The sequence below is a fragment of the Rhagoletis zephyria genome, unplaced genomic scaffold, assembly GCF_001687245.7.
Source record: "Rhagoletis zephyria isolate East Lansing unplaced genomic scaffold, Rhagoletis_zephyria_1.1 Rzeph_scaffold_00385, whole genome shotgun sequence".
Classification (NCBI taxonomy): Eukaryota; Metazoa; Arthropoda; class Insecta; order Diptera; family Tephritidae; genus Rhagoletis; species Rhagoletis zephyria.
The window spans coordinates 139,827-161,653 of NW_016157469.1; the positions used below are offsets into that span (position 1 = coordinate 139,827).

Genomic DNA, 21,827 nt, shown 5'->3' on the forward strand with positions numbered 1-21,827 from the left:
AAAATATATATTAGTATAGACTAGCCAAACTCTGCTTGTTTTGCGGGTTAAAACACTACTACCGATGAAAATCGATGGATAAATAAACAAGTTTGCAAGGGTTAAGTGAAAGTGCAATAATTTTTTGTATGAAATACTAGCAGGAAATTTAACAAAGCTATTGCAATTCAACAGTAAAAAATTTTTTTTTATAAATTTTTCGATTACTTTTTAAATTACTTTGAGGAATGGAATTGGAAAAAAATTAAATTACATTTTCAATTCCTTTCAAAGGAATTGGGAAAAAAATTACATTTTCAATTCCTTTCAAAGGAATTGAAATAAAAGAAATTACATTACTAGCACGTAATTTATTCCAATTACAATATGAAATTCCTTGTAATGGAATTAAAGAAAAAAATAACTCCATTTGAAATTACTTCAAGGAATTGAAAAAGTAATCGATTTCTTTGGAGTGACCTGAGGGAATTGAATCCAAATTACAATTACTGAGGAATGTAATTGTAATTGTAATGTAATTGCATTTACCCAGCTCTGCTGACGCGTCGGGCACTTTCCGCCATATAAAAGAATTTCTAGCATGCGTTATACGATAATTAAATTTATATTTTCACTCAAATGGGGCACAGATTTTTAATTATGCACTTTTTAACCGACTTTTTTATGTTTGTATGTTACCGTATAACCATGTTAACCAATTTCTGTAATTATTTTTTTTTTAAAGGATAATACATACATCCAGGCCTTCGGAGCAGTGCAGAGCAAAGGACCAAGGAACTAAAGAGCAAAGGATTTTAGCTGGAGCTGATCTGGAGCAAAGACTAAAAAAATTCATTTGATCCTAATACCATGTCCCCACCGAAGCTAACCACGTAGTTATGGCTATTGAGTTGGTTATCCCGATAACCCACTTGATTTAGCGTAGTTTCGCCATATAAAAATGACAGCACTTAACCATTTCACTGAGATGGTTAAAAGCTAACCAACTCGAAACCACGTCGAAAGTCTGATACAACCCTGTGTTTGCCCGCCATCTGTGGGTCATTAGCGTTAAAATGTGAAGAATTCGTTCCCTACTAGTGTTTGGACTCCACTAAAATCAATTAGATTTACTCCGATTTTTGAAAAAATTTGAAATCTACTCCTCTACTCCGCTTGACTTCAAATCTATTCCGTTTTTTTCATTCATGCTATGCCCCTCTTGGTGCCGTTTTTTGAGTGTTCACCACCGGTTTCAGTTAAAAAATTGAAAGTTAGCCAAATCTCACTGTTAAAAAGTAACTCTTTCATAGCAATGCGTCAATAAAGTAACATCGGTATTCCTTGATGTATGGCTGCACAAATTGGCGGATGCAGAACTTTACTTAAGTTGTTAAAAAATATATGAGGAATGAAATTTATATAAAGTAGAAAAGGTTTGCTTTTTAAAAAATTAAGTGTTAGATACGTTCTACTATATTTAAAATGCTAAAAATTACCTAAATATGTAATATATTATCCTTATATTGCCTCGCGTTCTTATTTTGCATGAGTAGAAAATATTTTAGTCAAACAGTTAATGTCAGAAACAAAAATAAAAAATTCAATCTAGTACGGAAAATTGGTTTTTGCTCCGATTTTTGCAGTAATTTAGTCCTGAATCGATTTTATAGGCCGAACACTGTTCTTTACATTTGTACTGTTTTATAAACCTCAAACCGCAGTGTGGACAGCAATAGTTAGTGATGTGGTTAAGTTCGATTTGAGATGGTTAACTTTTTGGTGGGGACATGGTATTAGCTCCTCAAGAAAAATCTTCAATATTTTGTTGATATTTTCTGGCCTAGTAACGATTTCTTTTGAAATATTTGTATTGTTGTTTTTGCACAAAAATGTTAAATAATAACGTCCTCAAGCTCAATAAAAAACAATAATTAATTTACTTAAATTATAATTTTTTTGGCACTGAAAACAACCGTGTTAAATAAATTTTCCCATTTAAGTTGGCAATTTTTTTTTAATTTTCTTTTGTATGCAGAAGTGTTCCTAGAGCATCTAGATGCATTTCTGCATCAAAAAGGAATTTTTCAAAAAAAAATTCGCCTACATTTTTTCGGCGGTTAGGTTAATTACATCTATATATATATATAAATGTGAATGTCTCTTTGTTTATTACCTTATAACTTTTGAAACGCGACACGGAATCGCGCGAAACTTTGCATACTTATTTGGTTTTAGCCCTTACTTAGCCCTTTAGCACTTCTTGATTAGGGTTTCAATTATTTTAAAATAAGTTCTTATTAAGTGCAATGTAAACAAACAAATATATAGCTAAAAATCTAAAATTAAGCCAAAAACGGTATATGTATTTGTTTGCAACGCCAAATGGAGTAAAGTTAGATTTCTCGTTTAAGGTTCTATAACTAGAACAGGAGAGAGGATACTCAGTTCAAAGAACATTGAGAATAAAGTATGATAATTTGTAGAATTAATATTTTAATCAACATATACATACAGACACAATGGGTCGTTCGTATAAAAACTTAGCAATTGCTTCTTCTTAAAATTGCAAACCTTTCACTCAAAATTTATTTGAATAAATCGAGTAAAAGTTCTGAAATTTTAAGAAAGAGCAATTGCTTAGTTTTTTCGTAAAGTTTGGATTCATCGTTGACTTGGCGCGTGAGCGATTTGGCTCACGTTCACGCAAGCTCACACACACTCACAGAGACTATTTCCTCAATCACGCAGCAATTTCCGCCGAATGTTTCACTGGTTCGAAGAACATTAATAAAGAAAAGCTTTTATTTTATATCTGTTGGTTATTTTAAATCGCGTATGATCATGACTTTAGTAAAATGATTTTTTGACAGTTATCCAAATTTAATTTGAGCGAATCTCTTGCACATACATATGTATGTAATACCTACTTTTTAGTTCATATGGGAAACATTTTTGAAACAAAAAAATGTAAAATTTGCGCAAAAAAATATATGAAAGTTTCGTGATTAACACACATACATGTTCACGAACGCAAAAATCTGACTCAAGCACATTCAACATTTTTTTTTGCACTTTTCTTAAACATATTAACGCTCGCGCGTGAAAAAGTAGTGCCGCTTCGTGTCATGTTAAAATCAATTCCAGCTCATGGCAACTGCTGATTTGCAGAGAATTTAAAAGACACGGTCCTATTCACATAAACTTGTTGATATTTTCCACATCAATAGTAATAATTTCTTTTGCATGCCAAATACATATAAATATGTATATAGTAAAACAACAGTCAGGCAGCTATACAGCACCTCACACTGCTCTTCAAGAAGGTTTTCAAAAGGACAATTATGTGCATGCAGTTTATTTGCCATTGTATTTGGACACCTACGACTATTCAGGTACGGCACAGGTTTCCTTATGGTCGCTGTACGCATGCGCGTTGTTCCATAAATGCCGTCGCTGCTAATCTGCAGGACGTGCTTGCCTTTCAACCGCTTATCGCCTTCAAACTCAATTGTTTCCTCTTCGAAGTTCTGCTCTTGGCTATCAGCCACTGACATTGTCGCCGACGCCGCTATGTCCGCCCAACGCATAGCCTTTTGACTTGCAATTGTCGCGGTTGCGGTTGCCTTGACTGATGGCGTGTCCGTCGTTGACACTACCACAGCGGATTTGATTTGCGCGCTGCCTTGTTGCTGCTGTTCGCTCAGGTATTTGAGGCAATATGATTCAGGTATTTGCAGTAATTTGCATGCCTTGCGCGGTATACGCGGTTGCGCGGATAAAAAGTTCGTTTCGCCTGCACGCCCACTCAACGGCAACCCAGCCATGAGTCTTTCGATTTCCTTTGTTTGACACTGATTGTTGCGTTGCGACGCAGTGGGGCGCTGTCCTTGATCACACGATTGTCGCAATGCGCTCCCATCCACTTGGGAGGCATTTCGCTTTCGATTGGGATGCATCATTGGCCTTGTCAACGCCTCGACCGCCTCCAATTCATCGCGTAGGCGTGCGGCTGTAACCGTTTTAGCTGTTGTCGTGACACTATCGCCTCCTTTGCGGCGCAGACTCAGATGGGCATGCAATTTGAAAGGTGATTGAAAAGCGTTTTGTCTCGTTTGATGCAGCTTATCTTTGAGCAGGCGGAAAGAGGAACGCATCGAGCGTGAACGATGCAAAGAGTTGAAACCGTCACTGACAGGCGAATCAGCGGCATCGAGCAAATCGACGCTATTTGCGGTTGCATCAACACACTCAGCGTCACTGTCCGTTTTACTACTTTGTTGATGCGATTGACTTTCCTTTTGCTGCTTGTGTTTGTGCGTTTTACGTGTATCCCTTTTATGGCTGAGCAATTTGACATATGCGCGATTAGCGCGACGACGCTCCATTTTAATTTTGAATTTTACTATTTCTTATCTCCGTAATGAAATCAAAAACAAATACATATATCACATCTTGTAATTAGAAACAAAATAAAATCTTCATAAAAGCACTTGGCGCACGAAATCCGTGTGTGAACAACGGCCGCGTTGAAAACTACAAACTGAAAACAACAAAACAATATTCCGGCAAATTTGAAAAGCAAACGACGCATACGTTACAAAAATCTAAACTAAATCAGCGTTTATGTTGATGCGCGTTTCAACCCTCGCTCAGAGCTGTCGTAGCCTTCAGAAACGATATTTTCATATGTGTTGCAATAACTTTTGTTTTCGACCCTCTCTCGTCAGGATTCCCATAGCTACCAACGTCTACAACATACATACATAAGTATGTACATGCACAGGGCATACTTGAGCTCAAAACTGTGCATTGTTTGGTCTTCATTTGTACCTGTGACTAACAACTCCTTTGTTTATCTCAATACAAATGGACTTACATATATATATCCATATTAGGTCGGGTCAATTTTTTATGACTATGATTTTACTTTTAATTTTAAGCAAATTTGCCGAATAAAACATGGGTCTAAAATCAATTTGAAATTTGCTAAATTACGAAAATAGGCTTCGAAGAAAATGTGAAAATTTTCACTGTTGCGCTCGCTGGGGGAAGCTTTAAGAAGAAGATAAGCGCAAAAATGGATTCCCCATACCCAAAAACCTCTTATAGCATGTTTTTATGTAAAATTTAAGCATTCTTTACGACACTATGGCAAAATGCTAAGAAACCAATTTTCGCAAATTGGCAAACTCCAAATTGATTTTAGACCCGTAGTTTCTTCGACAAATTTACTTAGAATTGTACGTAGAATCCTTCTGTGCAAAATGCAGCCGAAACAATATCTCATACAAATTGGCCCGCCCTGATATATACATGTACAGAGCATATATATATACATCCATAGGCGTATGCAGGCATGTACATACCCTGCAGTGAAAAAATATCAATCGATAAAAATAACCCACATTTAGTTGACTATAACAAAGCCAGCTGAAAGTGAGTTGTAAAGTGATGCAGGAGCCATGCGGACGTAATCGGGAGTTGGTTTTCTTTAAACAAGTTTCTATCGATATCCTCAATTAAAAATTATTTTGAATACACATTCTTCTGCACTTCACAGATACTTTTTCGAATTCCTAACAAATAAAATGAGAAACCAAATTCTATATTATCATTTTGTTGTTAATTCTGACGGGATTCGAATAAGGGACCACCTACAGCGCCATATATAAACAACCAAACAAATATATAATTGGTAAATAAAATAAAATAAATTAACATGGAAAAAATTAAAAAAAAAATCTCATTACCTTTTTCTTATTGATATTTTATGTCCAAAAGTAGTTAGGTTACAAATTAGTTGATATCTAACGCAGGGGTTTCCGGGACAAACTTTTTTCGGCCATCGCCCCAAAACGGTAGTTAGCTTTTTTCAAACAAAATATATAGTAAATAGCCAGCACTAGATTTAAGCTAACATCATTTCCTGCACGGAATGCATGCACGCATACACATAAAAAACATATGCGCACTAACATAAGCCATGTTACATCCCAGTCGGAAATTTGGTCATGTATGACTTAAGGACGTATAAAAATATGAATACAAACACTTGTACGCAAGTATGCATTCATAATAAAAATTAATTAAATTAATAAAAAAATAAGAAATCGGACACATGCTAGCAAACATCGAAAAGACAGCGGGCTGATCACGCTTGCGACCTCAGTCTGAGCTTCCAACGTATGAGATTCTGGACACATACTTGCATGCATCCCAAGACAGCGAACTGATCATGTTTGAGCTTAAAACATTCTTCTTTGCATTACCCTGGCATTTATAAATGGATGCATGACTTTCCTAGGCCTTCGCCGTGAAAAAAGAATGCATCCTGAAATGTATAGCATCTAAGGCCGATACATTCCTGGGTACATGACCATTTCCGACTGGGATGATCTTCATTAAAGAGATCTGGAAAAACATCCCTGCGCAGAAAGGAATTTCTCATAGACGCTACGCGCTCATTTGACAGCATGGGGAAATGTGGTACACGGCGAAAAAATTTCCAGTTTTTATTAGTATAGTCGAAGTTAATTATCTGCTGTTTTTCGCATTTTGGCTCATTTTTAATAGTTTGATAAATATTTTAGTATCTTTATGTTAAATTCTGTTTGTACATATCGATATACACGACAAATATGTATAATTGCAAACGATTAAAGAAATGATTTAAATTTTCAGAAGTTAATAATCGGTTTATCAGTCCATAATTGAGCCAGGAAAGAGGCACACAACACTGAGGGAAACAAGTTTAGAATTAAAAAAAAAAACGTGCCAAATTAAAAAAAATACGCATATGAAAGAGCACCAACCCAACTTGTTTTAAATTTGAGTTATAAATATATTAATATTATTATTATTATTATTATTATTATTATTATTATTATTATTATTATTATTATTATTATTATTAGTATATATTATTATTAGTTATAAAATATGTCGTTGCGAAGTGCACAGATGCTTTTTCGTAATTAAGAAGGAAACAAATTTAATTTATGTTCCGTCGATGGTTATTGAACGCGGACCCTCTTGGCAGCAACCAATTGCTCAAGCGTCTTTGCACACTCAGCTAGAGCCATACATGAATGTTTTCAAATGTTGAGTTAGAATCAACATCACAGCGCGCGATTAGTGCATTATGTCATACCATGTACATATGTGTGTATTACTACGTTTATAGCTAAGCTATTTGCAAATAAAAATAATTTGCGAATACCTAACTCACTGTTTATTCAATGGTGATTTTTTTTTTTAATATTGCCTGATTATAAAAAGGCAATAATATGACCATCGATAAATAAAATAAAATTAAAAATGGCAACGTCTTGATTATAAAAAGGCAATAAGATGACCATCGAAAAAGAAAATAAACCTAAGAATGGCGGCGTCTTGTGCTAATCAATACTTATTTGCGTGATTTAGTTATTTGCAAGTACAAAATTAACTCAGCGTCTATACGGCAAAGTTTACCATTTTGCAAATTGTTATTTGTGCGTATAAACGTAGTTTATGTGTTGTCACCGCTGTGCATGCTTTGTTTACATATACTTTCTTAATTACATATGAAAAAGCATCCGAAACGTGCACAACGCCATCCGGGCGTTTTCATTTTAACACGGGCGTATTTGAATTGAATATTCCCATTATACGTAGTGTATGTATAATGGCAAAATAAAACCTAAAAATATAATAAAATAAGATATAAATATTAAAACAGCTCCCAAAATCTACGCGCCTCAACCATAAAAATCAGTTTGATTGAAATTTCAATTGTTTCATTTTTTTTTATACTTCGCTTTTTGAGATATGTGTTGCTGGCTAAATTTCACGGCAGTGCAGAATATTAACCTGTAGTAAAGATATATATTATTTTTCTTGAAGTGTTATGTATGTATTTACTTTTCCACCTCAATTTAAATCAGGTACTGTTTAGGTTATCATCTTTAAAATAAAAATTATAATTTATTCGATAAAATTGGATTTATATTTTCGATCACGAATAATCGTTATTATCGGATTTTTATTTTTTTGGTTGTAATACATATTACCGTTTTTCTCCAGAAGTAATTTTTAAGATCTTAAAAGATTTAAGTAAGTCGCTCAAAAATCGCATTTTCCATTATGACGGTTTAAAAGCATCGGACCTAAATTGGGAAGATTAATGTAAAAACCTATTCTATAATATGCAGCGTCCGCCTGGTGCAAGAAGGCGGATGTGATGCGGGTATGTACTAGGGTGTTTGATTATTCGTCTTTTTTCCAAAATCGATTCTCGAGTTATTCGAAAAATTGTAATCTGAAAAAGAAAACCGGTTCCCGATTTTGAAACTAAGAAAAAACCGATAAAGCGGTTTTATTTTACATAGTTTACATACACTGAAAATGCTTGTTGTTAGTTATCAAGCCATGAACATAAATTACAATAAAACTACTAATAGTAAAGGTTTTATTTAGAAAAGAGCATAGCAAACTATGTAAGTTCAAAGCTTATTTTAGATCAAAAGTAAGATAAATAAAAATTAGTAAAAAATCACGTTTGGTCTCATTTACACTTTTTTTTAATACTTTATTGTATTTTTCTGACTATCATGTGCCTACTGCCACTCGGAAGGACCTGCCACTTGGCAGCAAAACCGGATTTTGGCAAAATTTTTTTCGATAGCACAACATTTCCAGTATTTTTTTACTGCTCAATAAATGACTATAAGTGAATATCGGGTGCAGAGCTGCCATTTTCAGGGATGGTAGTCGAGAGTTCTAGCTTCTAGTTAGAGCTTCTAAAATATTAACACTTTTACCCCGTTCTTCCCAAAATCTGTAAAAATTACCGATTCGTAATCAGCAAAAAGTCTATGAAAAACAGCTTTAACATTCGCCGCACCAAAATCAGTGTTGCCCTTTGTTATCAATGAATCTCAAAAGAGTAATTTAATAAAATATTCATTCACCGATTTAAGAACTAAGCCCACAATTAAGAAAAGTAATAATAATAACACAACGAATGCTGAATTCATTATGTATTGCCGGCAAAAAAATAACCATCGCAATATAAACACATCCTATTTTCATAAAGAGTAAATCTGTTTAAATTGCTAAATCAATTTATGCAGCCATTTAAACACAAACGCAAGCATTTGAATGTAAACAAAGAAATGTGTGTGCGCTTGTATCTGCGCACGAATAGATACACAACGATAATAATCAACTTACAATTGGCTTGTCTGCTTCATAAATATTTCAAAATTAAATAAATATGTTTGTATTACAATTTAACAGAATTTAAGAAGCCAGTCAAAATCAATTCAAATCTATTGCTGTTAGGGTGGTCCAAAACGCATGTGAAAAAGTAAAGTCGGAATTTTAATGCCGCCGCCCCCTAGAATGTTTCTATACCGGAAAAAATATACCTCTATTTTTTATTTTGAAATAAATAAAAAATTAGGGAGTGCTGAAAGCCCTCAAAGTTTTCCATGTATTTTAAAGGGGGAAACCAGCTTTTCGGGTGTAGATTTCTTTGAAATCAATATTTTTCGATCGGAAAACTCTGTTTCTCTTCAGGATACTCCCCTATAATAATAGCCAATTTTTCCTTTAACCATTTTTTCATGGTAACTTTATTTTATAGGTCCGTCAAAACCCCAGAAAATGCAATGGGGGCACCAATACAAATTTTTAGGATTAAAAGTGGTTAAGTAAACAATTGGATATTAAACTTTGAGCACACCCAACTATATTTTGATTTCAATATAGAAATAGGGATATTTTTTCGGTATGGAACAATTCTAAGGGGTGGCGGCATTAAAATTCCGAGTTTATTCTCTTTGGACCACGCTAATGTACGTATGTAAGTATGCACATATGTAGATGTACAGTTTTTGTGTTCCCACATACAAATACTTATGTACCCTGCAGAAAAAATTATCAATTGATATAAAAGAATCCACTTCTAATAAGCTTTTTCGGGATTCCTATAAAATGTATAACTTCTAGTTAACTACAAAAAGCTAACTTGAAACTAGTTGAAAAGTAATCTAGGGGTCATGCAGACATAGTTGGGGACTCATTTCTATTTAAATATCCTCATGCAAATTTTTCTTTGAATTAACTTTTTTTCTGCACTTCACAAATACTTTTTCGAAGTCATTATAATTATATTATCATTTTGAAATCATATCTGACGGAGTTCGAATATGGGACAACCTACAGTAGAATTTGTAAATAAATATGTAATGTTAAATAAAGTAAATACATAAACAAACAATTAAAAAAAAGTAAAAAAATATTGTTTTTATTATTGTTATTTTATATCCAAAAGTAGTTAGTTACAAGTTAGTTGACACCAAATACAGAGGTAACCAACCTTGACTATTTCGCGGCCATCGCCATAGAAATATAGTTAGATAGTAGATAATAGTGACTTTTAGTTCCTTTCTAATCAACTTAAAGTAAGGATCTACCATGTATCTTATTGATATATCCAAGTTGAATAATGGAATTACTCTCGAGAAGTATTTGAATCTAGGCTTCATAAAAGTGTACCAATAGACACACTAATCAAACTCAAGGCGAAAGAGTTTCCAAGTCCCATATCCTTTAAAAAGATGGGAATAAATCAAGCGAAAATATAGGGATACAATTTTTGTGTCGTTTCGTGAAGACATATGAATGAAGTCATAAAGCTCTCAATTTAAAGTTAAATGCCTCAAAGATCGAACGAGATCTCTAAATGACCAAACACTTTCTTTATCGTCGATTGCGATGGATATCTAAGTTAATAGAGAGGTTTAATGCAAAATTTCTAAAGAAAAGGCTCAAGATGCTATCTAATTTTGAAAGAAAATGAAACTGATTCTAATATACATAACGTCTTGTAACTGACATATTTTGCCAAAAACTGGATTTGCTCACCGAAGTTCTTGGTTCAAGCCTTATCCATTAGTCTAGAAATTTTTGCATCAAGCCCTATTGAGAAGCGTTAAGAGTATGCATTGGATTCAGCTTAACGGCATAGCTTTAGATTATACTAGAACTAGAAAATTTGGCGCTAGGTAGAAAACCGCACAGATAGGACGTTCGCCACGTAAAAAAAAAGATTCGATATTATTTGCGAATTCAGACCCCTCTACTTGTGATTTGAAGTTGGCAAAATTACACAAGCTTTTCCTGTAGGGTCTTCGTAGACAGATTCCTTTACTTAATTCACTTTATTACTTAAGTTAATTGTCATTTCCTTATTCAAATCGGTAAGCGCAACTGGTAATCTTTTGCTACTTCTCCTACCACCCCGCTCTGTGTCTGCCCGAAGATTAGCTAACTGTGGACAGGGATGCTTTGAGGCAAAGTAAGGCCATATTGTGTATGTATATCATTGAGGCGGTACAACTGAGATTTCTTTTTTAACTGTACTTACATAAATACTTTGCATATGTATGTGTATGCGTGTATTGTGCATTTTCGCTTGGTTTCTTCATTGCCAGCATATGCATTTGTATACTTTGGCTCTGCACTTAGTCCGACGTCTTTCATATATTTAATCTATGCGAAAATTGAACGGAAACACCAATTGGAATTGCTTGGCGTCAAACATCAGTCGTACTCCGCTGCCATGAGATATCTACGTCCTTATTTGCTTGCTAAATTTGTAGAGAAAAGCAGACAGTTTGATTGTAAGTAAATCTGCTTAAATACAGGAGGACGCGCATGTTCTGACCTCAATGTCTTTTCACAGATTATGCAAATCTCGTCTACATAGTTCAGCTCATCAACATTTGGTCTCTCATTTGTAGCTATTTTGCTGCTGGCTTTCACACTAAATCTCTTTGGTCATTTTACTGCTTTGGAGTCCCATCAAGTTTATTAAGTATGTTTTTAGGTGTCTGAATGCTGGCAGGATTTTTATTTTATCCTCAATAAATCTAATGGATTAGGGTACTAAGTCAAGGGAGCAATTGCGCAACTTAGAGCACGATGTAACGGAAAGAAAATATATTAGGGTGTCTGTTTTTGTTAAATTCGATATGCATAAAACGCTTATTTGCGCTTGGCGTTTAACATGCTGTTTTAGAAAAAGTTCGTGTCAAAGCCTTTCTGACTATCAGATCAAGGAGGCTTTTGGAATGACTTTCAAGATCTCCACAGAAGATACTGAGAATTTGACACCATTTTCGGGAAATATGAGATTTTTATTTTCATAGATGGATCCGAAATGGACATAGNTGCAAATTTGTATGCGAATTTGTTGAATTTTCCCGAGTTTAGCACAAAGTAAGTTTAACAATTTTATGNCAGACGTCCCGGTTTTCCCGGACATGTCCCAGTTTTAGACTATTTGTCCCCGTGTCCCGGTCCAACCTTAAAATGTTCCGGGTGTCGTTTAAGTGTCCCGGTTTTTGATTTGATTGCAAAATATTGAATAAAAGTTCAAAAATCACTACACTAAGAGAAAAGACGCGTTGTAATATTCAGAAAAATGTTATGAATTCATTGAGGGAAAGAACGCATAGTAAACATCAATATTTTCTATTTGATTATCGTTTAAAAATGTTCGTATTTAAAAATAATACTTTCATAACACGCACGCGTGGTGTTGATTTAAACTCAACATTTACATAAATGCACATTTACATAACTGGCAGTAGCTGAGTGCGCGAGGATGCTTGGCACAATGTGCTAATTTCCAGAGGGTCAGGGTTCAATTCCCATTACAACCAGCATGTAAATATTTTTTTTAACTTAATTATGAAAAAGCAATCGGTAATTGCAAATCGCTTCTTTTTAATATGGGCGCATTTGGATTGAATATTTCTACACTAAATACTAAAATTTGTATACTTAAATGTATTACGAGTTGGGTTGGTGCTCTTTCATATGCGTTTTTTTTTTAAATTTAGCACGCTTTTTTAATTCTAAACTTCTTTCTCTCAGTGCACCGGTTTAATTTGTGAAATAGTTACATTTCGAGATAGTTGAACTTTGTACAAGCAATAGTTGATGATTAGTATATGAACCTAAATACGTTCAAAATGACGTGCACAGAGTTTTACAATTATATCTGTGGTCATAAGCAATAATAGCCTAAGTCGAAAAACCTGAATTCGAGAAAAAGCGCTTTAAAGATTTGGATTGTAATGTTAACCTTATAGGAAAACCAAAATATGTTCGTCTGTAACTTTTTAAATAGAATAGCTAACGAGATGGGAGTTTCATGTAGACATGGAATATTAGTTGCAGAAAACGATAGCATATATAACTCGATTCTTCCTTAAGTCGACTTAGGCGGTTATTGCTTACGACCGCAGATATTAAGGAAAATACAGAAGTTTTGAAACAAGTTCACAGCAACGAAAAATATGACTGATATTTTAATGTTATCTTGTACTTAAATTTTTTTCTTTCATGAAACCTAGAGTACTTATAAGTACAGTGCCGTACAAAATTATTGGCTCGGAGGCTCTTTCATCAGATCACAATTTCTAATCAGATCTTTTAAAAAAATTTTGAAAATGTAGCTTTTGAGCCAATTAATAAAGTGCAAGTCCGAAGTTGCCAGCAAATGTCGTTGATTTTGGGCTTTTATTTTTTTCGCTGACAGTTTCTTCCATATAAAAAGATTTATCAAACATAGTTTGTATGGAAGAAACTCTCAGTAAAAACAATACCAAAAATCAACTAAAATTTAATGGGCTGCAAAACTTCATTTTAAAATTTTTTATAAAAAGTCTGATTAGAATGTTGCAAATTTGTATGCGAATTTGTTGAATTTTCCCGAGTTTAGCACAAAGTAAGTTTAACAATTTTATGTTTATGTTTTTTCATATATTTAGTATAAACTGTATTTGTATAAAGAATAAAAAAAGGTTCATGCATTGTGAAAAATTCTCTGTGCTTTAGTTGTAATAAGTTGTTTTTTTTTTTTTTGGCGTACGTTGTAATGATCTCATGATCTCATGTTTTGATATTTTTATTTTTGTCTGTCAAAATAAAATTTCACCCCATCCTTTCGCACGTCGAAATGAAAGGGAAGGGAGCGAGAGGCCCTCCCTAAAGTGTCCCGGTTGGGCAACAGAGATATCTGGCAGCCCTAACATAGGAGCAAGATCTGGCTTACAGACTGCGATCATTGCCTCAGGTTAGCAACGTTCTTGCATAAGATATCTTAGACAATGCATTGTCGAAGTTGTAAGGAGGAAGAATAGCTAGAATCCGTTGAGTATTTACTATGCGAATGTCTCGTGGCATGAAAAATCCACCTCAGATTTTTGGGGAAGCCTGGGACGCTTAGACATCATCTCATTGGAGGGACTACTGTATTTGTCAAAAGATCGAGATTATTTAAGAACATGTAGGTTTAAGTTTTTAGAGAAGTTTCGTTCTCTGGGGATTTGTGGCCTTCGAGTGAGCACTTGAGAAGAACAGTTTAACCTAATTTAACAATCCCTGAAAAAGCAACAATGCACATATATACATAAGTCAAATTTTTCACTTGCAAGCTAGAAATTTTAACCTCAAGTCGGCATGGGTTGTCGTAATAAAGGTATACGCCGGAAAATGTGCGCTAAATTTGCTTTTACACGTTTCAATTCTGTTGAATTCAAGTTTTTGGTTCTTTAAATGGAAAGCAACGAAAATGCCAAAAGCAAAGCAAGAAAGTTGAAACGACTTGACGGTACAGACGCATGTGTACTCGTCCCTTTTCTTCTCACCCCCTCTCTCCCATATGCGAGCAGAATTGAATTCAATACTTGAACTGTGTAAAAGCAGTCTAAGTACCATAGACCATAAAAAAATGATTTTCAGGGTAGGCTTAGGGAATTTCGTAAATAACAATTTCTCCCTTTTCCTCTAGGACAACCTAATGTATATACATACATACATACATATAGTACATTGCTGATTGCGCTCCATGAATTCATTTTATGCAGATATGTACTTATATCTGTAAATTTCCCACACTACGCGGTAGGAGTGCATATTTGTGTTCACGCATTAGGTTGGTTATTCACGGTAGAATACTCGAGGATTCGATGTGTAACTTGGTTTAGTACTTACTAGTCTATTCAGTTGAAAGTTGCGTCCGCCCCTGCTGTAGAATAGTCTCAGAAGAATTCGTACTGAACCTCAGCTTAGGATTTGATATCCATTGCAGTTTGCTTCGAGAAAAACGCTATTTGCACATTAATGCCGCAATATATATATATATTCCAAACGACTAAGATAGAAATATCTGTGAATATGCCTCGTTTAAACACATGGGAAGCATTTAAAGAGTGAATAACGACATAACAACGTTTATGGGTAAGCACAAATTTGAATAAATCGTACGTTATTTGACGACGAAGTATTCCTCCCACCCCAAATCAGACGCTGGATTCATACGTAGCAAAACCATAATAACTCGATGCTTAAATAAGGCATCATCCAGCTGAATAGAGACACCTTCGCCATGAAAGTATGATATATGGATTGTATGCGAATGCCCTGACAAATAATATTTCAAGCGTTTACCGGATTATGCCTTAAATGTAGAGGATTTCATCGAAACCTCTTTGAAATTTTTTATTGCAAGAGGTGCTTACGTTGTGGACTCAACAGAGTTTGCCGTCTTACATTAGCTTCGTCCCAAATGAGTGTGTTTTTGCTCCAAGAACATTTGAACTTGTGGTGATCGTTCCAATAATTGGGAGCTATCCACAGGATGGTAAATGAAATTAATACAATTTCGTTGCTCAGTTTTTTTTGTTAGCATTACTAAATATCGATATTACCAATTAGCATAAGTATGCGCACATTATCTTAATTCGGAGGATCCTCCCTAGCCGTTCCTCATATAAAATTTTAGCATATGTATGCCTACAAACTTCGCCAACTGCCCAAGACTAGTAAATACCATATATCACCAACTCTGATATGAAAGTGGGCCAGTGAGACATCTTACAACCTTCATCAGACTTTCAAAATGTGAATTGCTTATCATTAAGTCGCATAGAGAAGTGTTTTTTATGTATGTGTATGCTTTTTGTTGTCAAGCTGTAGTTGAAATCTCTCAGCCAAATTAGCATATAAAGTATGCGGGGGTGCTTAACCAAACGTTGGCAACAGCCGCAGCATTTACAAGCAGAACTAAGTCAGTGATTTGAAGCATTATATTTACATGCATATATACATACATATCGTCGTTTAAAGTACAAAATCGCGTATCACGATAATGCGAAACCGCGTATGTGAGGATAGCAAGGCTTTACAGGAGAGAGTAAAAATATATGCTACTCTTCATCAGCGGCATTGCAACTATGCTTCTATTTTTGAGTACATGATCTAATATCGATATACTGGTATGATTAGATAAGGCTTTATGCCTGGAGCTTCCTATGAGCAAATCTAATTACTGGCACAAATGTCAGTTAGGCGGTTTTGCACTTTAAACGAGGGTATGTATATCTGTATCGCTGTATGTAGATGTTTCGTTAATTTGGTGAGAATTGTTCGAAAATAACCGAAAATTCTTAGATTTGTTTGTGGTTCATAAGTTAGATGAGATTTGAGCAAACTTCAACTGTGAACACTACAAGGATTTGTAAATTTATATTTAGTTGTGTCAAGAACGTCCACGATTACTCCTCAAGCAAAAAGGGCAACTCATATCAAAGAACATTGAAGATTTACATAAAACATTGACTTGCATTCATACAAATATGCATATGTATGTACATATGTAAATATGTGCGTATGAAAATTTTGTCCGCCTTCGTTTGGTCATTCTACTGGTGCGGTTATGAAGCCAAAAGCAATATATCAGCAAATCTCAAGAGTTTTTACATTTTTCGACAAAAACCTGTTTTTGGCCGAAAACGGTTACGGTTTTCTATCTTAGAAAATTATCTTCAGTTTTATATAAAGAACAAGATTCCAAAGTCAAGTGGTATTTAAATAAAAATTTTAAGAAGATATAAGAGGTATTCACAACGATGTTGTAAGTGCCGTTTTATTGTATGTTGTAAACTTTAAACTCTTAAATAAATGTTTAGAGAGCCTGAAACTACAACCAACTATTTTTTAACACTGCTAAAATTCATAATATGACTTTGATGGTACTTTGCGAACCCCCGTAATATATTTTAAGGCATTTAAAGTTTACGACATACAACAATACGACACTTACGACGCCGTTGTAAATAACCCAATACTAAATGTTAATATAACCACTCGGGCTCTTATATCCGTAGTAGCGTATGTAACGTATACGCCCGGTAGCTCCATACGCGGTCAATTAACGAGTTTAGTCGCGCGCCGTAACTTAAAAGCCATATTATTTAAAAGCAATTAAATATTGGCGTTTCTCCAAAGTATTGCTTATGCACATATGTATATACATATTTCTTTCTTCATGTATAAAACAATTTTAGATTGAATTTCGAGTGCACTAATATTATTACGAGTGAGAAACTAATTTTATTACACTAGATTCGTTCGTTTTGGCAAGAAGAAAATTTTCACCGTTTAATGCTGGCATTTTAAAATATCTTAAAATTTTAAAATTAAGAAAAATATTAATATTTCAAAAATTACAAAATAGCTGCGACAGCTATTGTGCATGCTGCATAATTTTTTTAATTTCGTGTTACGCTCTTTACACAGGTATGTTGTATTTGATGCCAACGTCGATTGCTTCTAATATGAAACTAATATTTGAAAACTTTCCCAAGTTATAAAAAAAAAACAAATCGATTTTTTGAGTGACAATGGGTAGGTTCAGAAGGCGCAGCAGTTGAGCGCAACCGTTGCTAAAAAAATCAGTGATCGTAATGCGTCTTCTGAACGGCTTGATACATTAGCTGTCAAATTCAAAACACACAACATGTTGTCTCAAATGATCAGAAAAATATTACGATCATTTAACACGCAACTGTTCAGTTGATCATAAGTATAAAACAACACGTTCAGAAGGTGCAATCGCAACAGTACTGAGCTGTGCCCAATGAAAAAATTAGTAATTTCGGTACTTTTTCGCCTAAATAAACGTTTTAAGGCTAAAATTGTTGAAACACTTGATTTTTATTTTATTTTACTTGTTCCTGGAACTCCATTGATAGAAATAAATGCAAGAAGAATGCTTTAGCGTTTTTTCTGCCGAAAGAAGGAAGTGACACTAAAAAAAAAAACAGCTCGTGAGGTTCGTTCATATCATATGAAGGCCAATACCAATACAACCACGAAAGTGCTTTTAGTATTAAAATTGTGATCATGACCAATGACATCTATTAGTAAAGCACAAAATGAAAACCTTCGATGACGCCTACGTTGTAAGTTGCAAAATAACATTGTACGTACCTTACTTAGTAAATAGGCTCAGAAGTATTTATGTTTTGTACCAAATGTACATTCTAAATACCTACTTCCAGAAGGCGGCTACGCCTTTGTTAAAGTAAGGGGGATACGGCAGGGAAGTGGTAAGGACCGCTGAGTGAAGTGTAAATTGTTGGTAAGGCGTTAAGCAGTTGACGCCATGTTTTAGAGCCACCCACTTACATATCGAACGTTTAGTAATATAGAGATCTGACCCAGAGTTGAAGTTCAGCCTCACAGATGGATAAACTTCCCAAAAATGGCGGAGCTATTTGTATTTCCAAGTGTATTTTAGTATACCAACTGTAGGAATTGAATGAACTTTGATTGAGTTTTCCCACAAAATTGAAATTTTGAAATAATTCTGTATATTACTAATACGATGTTTCCACGTTTCGTAATTCGCTCTCTAAGTAATTCGCTAAGTAATTCGTGAATTACCCTGTTTCCACGACACACATTACTAATTCATTTGGCAGCTGTAATCATTGTTCTTGTTCTTTATTATTATTTTTGTGTACTGCAAATATCGAAGATTGAGCTAAAATTTAAGTTATCATTAACAGTTTTAATTTATATAGAGAATATTTTATTAATATTGTATATAACTAGAAAAAGAACTTCGTTGTATTTCCGATGAATATTAGAGAAGGCACCGATTCTTTCGTCATTCGCATGGTAATTCGATCTGAATTACCTACAAATGAGGTAGTTCGCTCACAAAATTTTGTATGGCGAAATACGTAATTCGAAAGGCAATTGGCAAGGCGAATGACGAATGGGAGAGCGAATTACGAATCGCGGAAACGCCGTATAAACGTTCGGTATGTAACTGTGGCACAAATGCTTCACCAATTGGTTTGAGAGCCTATACACACTATTCACTCTTTGATGCGAAACTGTGTGCGTTTGAGCGAAAGCGCGAAAATCAATTATTTTATACAACAAAAATATGGCACCGTTATGGCGTCGTTTCGCACAAACGCACAGCAAAACAACAAAACAAATGCAAATTTTTGCCTTTACATTTTCGCATCAAAGAGTGAACAGCCTTATAGTAAATCATGATGGAGAATTGTTTGAAAACCAATATCACAATTTTTCATCAACAAACTTCTTCATCCTGACTTAATTCTAATAATAATGCATTGGTGCTTTCATTAGAAGTATAACTTTCGTAATGTGTTTCATACACATATGTATGTAGTATCTATTACTAAATTAAGAATTTTCCTAATGCTTTTGGACAATATTGAACATTTACACATAAATATGTTACACAGAAGTTACAAAATTATGCTGATCATCCTGCCAGTCTTTCCGTGCTAAATAAGTATTGGTATTTTTCGATGCTGGGATTGATTTATATAAATTTTGGAAAGGTGGCAACCTTTAAATATTTTGGAAATAATACATTCTTACACGTCTTTCCTGCGACGCTCATATTCAAATATTTCTTTTAACTTATTAATAAAATTTTTTAGCAAGTAGCAACTATCTACAAAAAAAATCTTCGAGTTTAAAAAGTAAATAGAATGGTAAAGCTGTGCCAAAATTTGAACGAAGAAGTTTTACTCAACGTCGATTGCGGTCTCTCTGTCGGCGCACAGTTCATCTCTCCTGTCTCTGGATTGCCGTACATGCAGTTATTTTGGAATCACAGCTCCAAAAGGCTTGATGACAGCCTGACTTTCAAAAAGATGTTTACACTTGAGTTGGAAGCGGTTTCAGCTGATTTAGGTCAAGATATAGGGTATTTACATGATTCAACTTTCGCCATTAGTTGCATCAAAAGTTGAACTAAAGTTGGCAGCTGACCAACTTCATTGAAAGGCCATTTACACCAGGCAACAGCTTCATTCAACTAAAGTTGCCTGTAAAATCACCCCAGGTAAATTGCCCATTAGATAAAGAAGGCGTGTACGGAGTTGGCATATTTCTATTCGGAACAAGGTACATTGAACAGGTAGTATCAGTAGAGCAGCTGATTTGATTTATTTTCAAATTATTTGGTCTCGAAAATGTCAAATATTTTTAATTTTTTCTCACAAAAATTCTGAATTGTTAAAATCCATTTGCATGTGAAACCTTTTTCCATACAAAACAAGCGATTGAATAGCAGCTTTTGGAACGTTCGCCCAACTCAGCAGCACAACCGCTGATTACTGGCCCTTGTAAAGGATGGATCAATGCTTCGAGAAGCAAACAAATTTACTAGGAAAGAAAGTTGCAACAATTTTTATTTTATCCAATTTCAATTTTTTATTTGTTATAATTTTTTGTATTTCGCATGGCACGCTTCGATTTAGAAGAAAAAATTCAGAACAGTTTTTGACACTTTCGATAACAGAAGCAACAACAAAATACACGCAAATGTTGTTTTTGCTCTACTGATACTACCTGTTTAATGTGCCTTTATTCGGAAGCATATTTGGTCTATGTGAATGCCCTCTCAGGAGGAGGTACATCACACTAACTGGGATTACCGCAAAGTGTGATTATAGTGTCTGTTAAACCATTTACTATCCCGGATGAAATTAAGGTTTCACTTCCGTTATCTCTGCTGGTCAAAAGCGTGAAATCAAGTACTGGGGTCCCCTAGTATTGAAGGCTAAAGATTGATATAGAATATGGTGAATTGTTTCTTCTGCATCCCAACAACTTCCGCAAAGGGAACTCGGAGGCATTCGCGATCTTTAGAGCATAGTGTTGTTACGGGCGCGGTAAGAATTTTTTCTGCAAATTTGTTTGACTATCTCATTTAGTTTTTTGTTAAGCCTTGGCCATGTAGAGTCCTTCTGTCCTTTGTTACAGTTTTCTATATAAAGGATGCCTTTGTGCTTTGTATCAATCGATTCTAAATGTGTTCTTTCACCCGCCTTGCTCCACTATTACCTAAGGAACTTTTTTAAGTTAGCCCAATGACTGAAATCGTCTGATCCCTCGGCTAGCTGTCGTAGGTTGCTGCTGCGGTCAGTCGCTGTCAGGCGCAGTCTTCGTCCTTTGCAACTAAGCTAATTCAGCAGATTCTTGTAGAGTATAACCATCGGATTGGGGCAAAAATATTTTTTCTATTTCACGTCTTGGTAACACTACTAAATGGGCTTGAACCAGTTAAATGAACAAAACGTGTTCATAAACAAGTTAAATCGCATGCAATTGTTGTTGGGAAATTGAACCAGTTGAATCATTTAACTCGTTTGAAAACCAGTTCGAGTCAATAATTCGCTCGATATTCGTGATAATAAAATTTGTCTATCTTTGCGGTTTCTAATTTTTAAATAGATTTTTTATATTATTATGCTGGAAGTTTTTTCTTTATTACGTGCTACTTCCATATTAAACAGGGTGTACATACCGCCTATTTGACTAGGTTTAATTACACATATATGTATGTATGAGAAGATGCACAATCCAAGGCGCCGCCGCTTAATTTGCGTTAAACATACATACATATATTAGTACATATTTTTGTATTTCTGATAGGGGTGCAATGCTAG

At 34.6% G+C, this 21,827-nt stretch overlaps 1 protein-coding gene across 2 annotated transcripts in view; it reads right to left on the reverse strand.

Annotated features, from left to right (window-relative positions):
- Positions 1–21,827, reverse strand: part of wake (ankyrin repeat and fibronectin type III domain containing protein wide awake) — a 165,251-nt gene that overhangs the window by 19,151 nt on the left and 124,273 nt on the right. Inside the window, exon 1 of one of the 2 annotated variants that reach the window (XM_017611268.1) lies at positions 3,365–4,640. The exons of the other annotated variant lie outside the window; for it this stretch is intronic. Within the exon in view, the coding sequence (XP_017466757.1) occupies positions 3,365–4,367 (1,003 nt within the window). The 5' untranslated portion in view covers positions 4,368–4,640. Of the gene's footprint in view, positions 1–3,364; positions 4,641–21,827 lie in introns of those variants that run through there. 2 annotated transcript variants of the gene reach the window in all.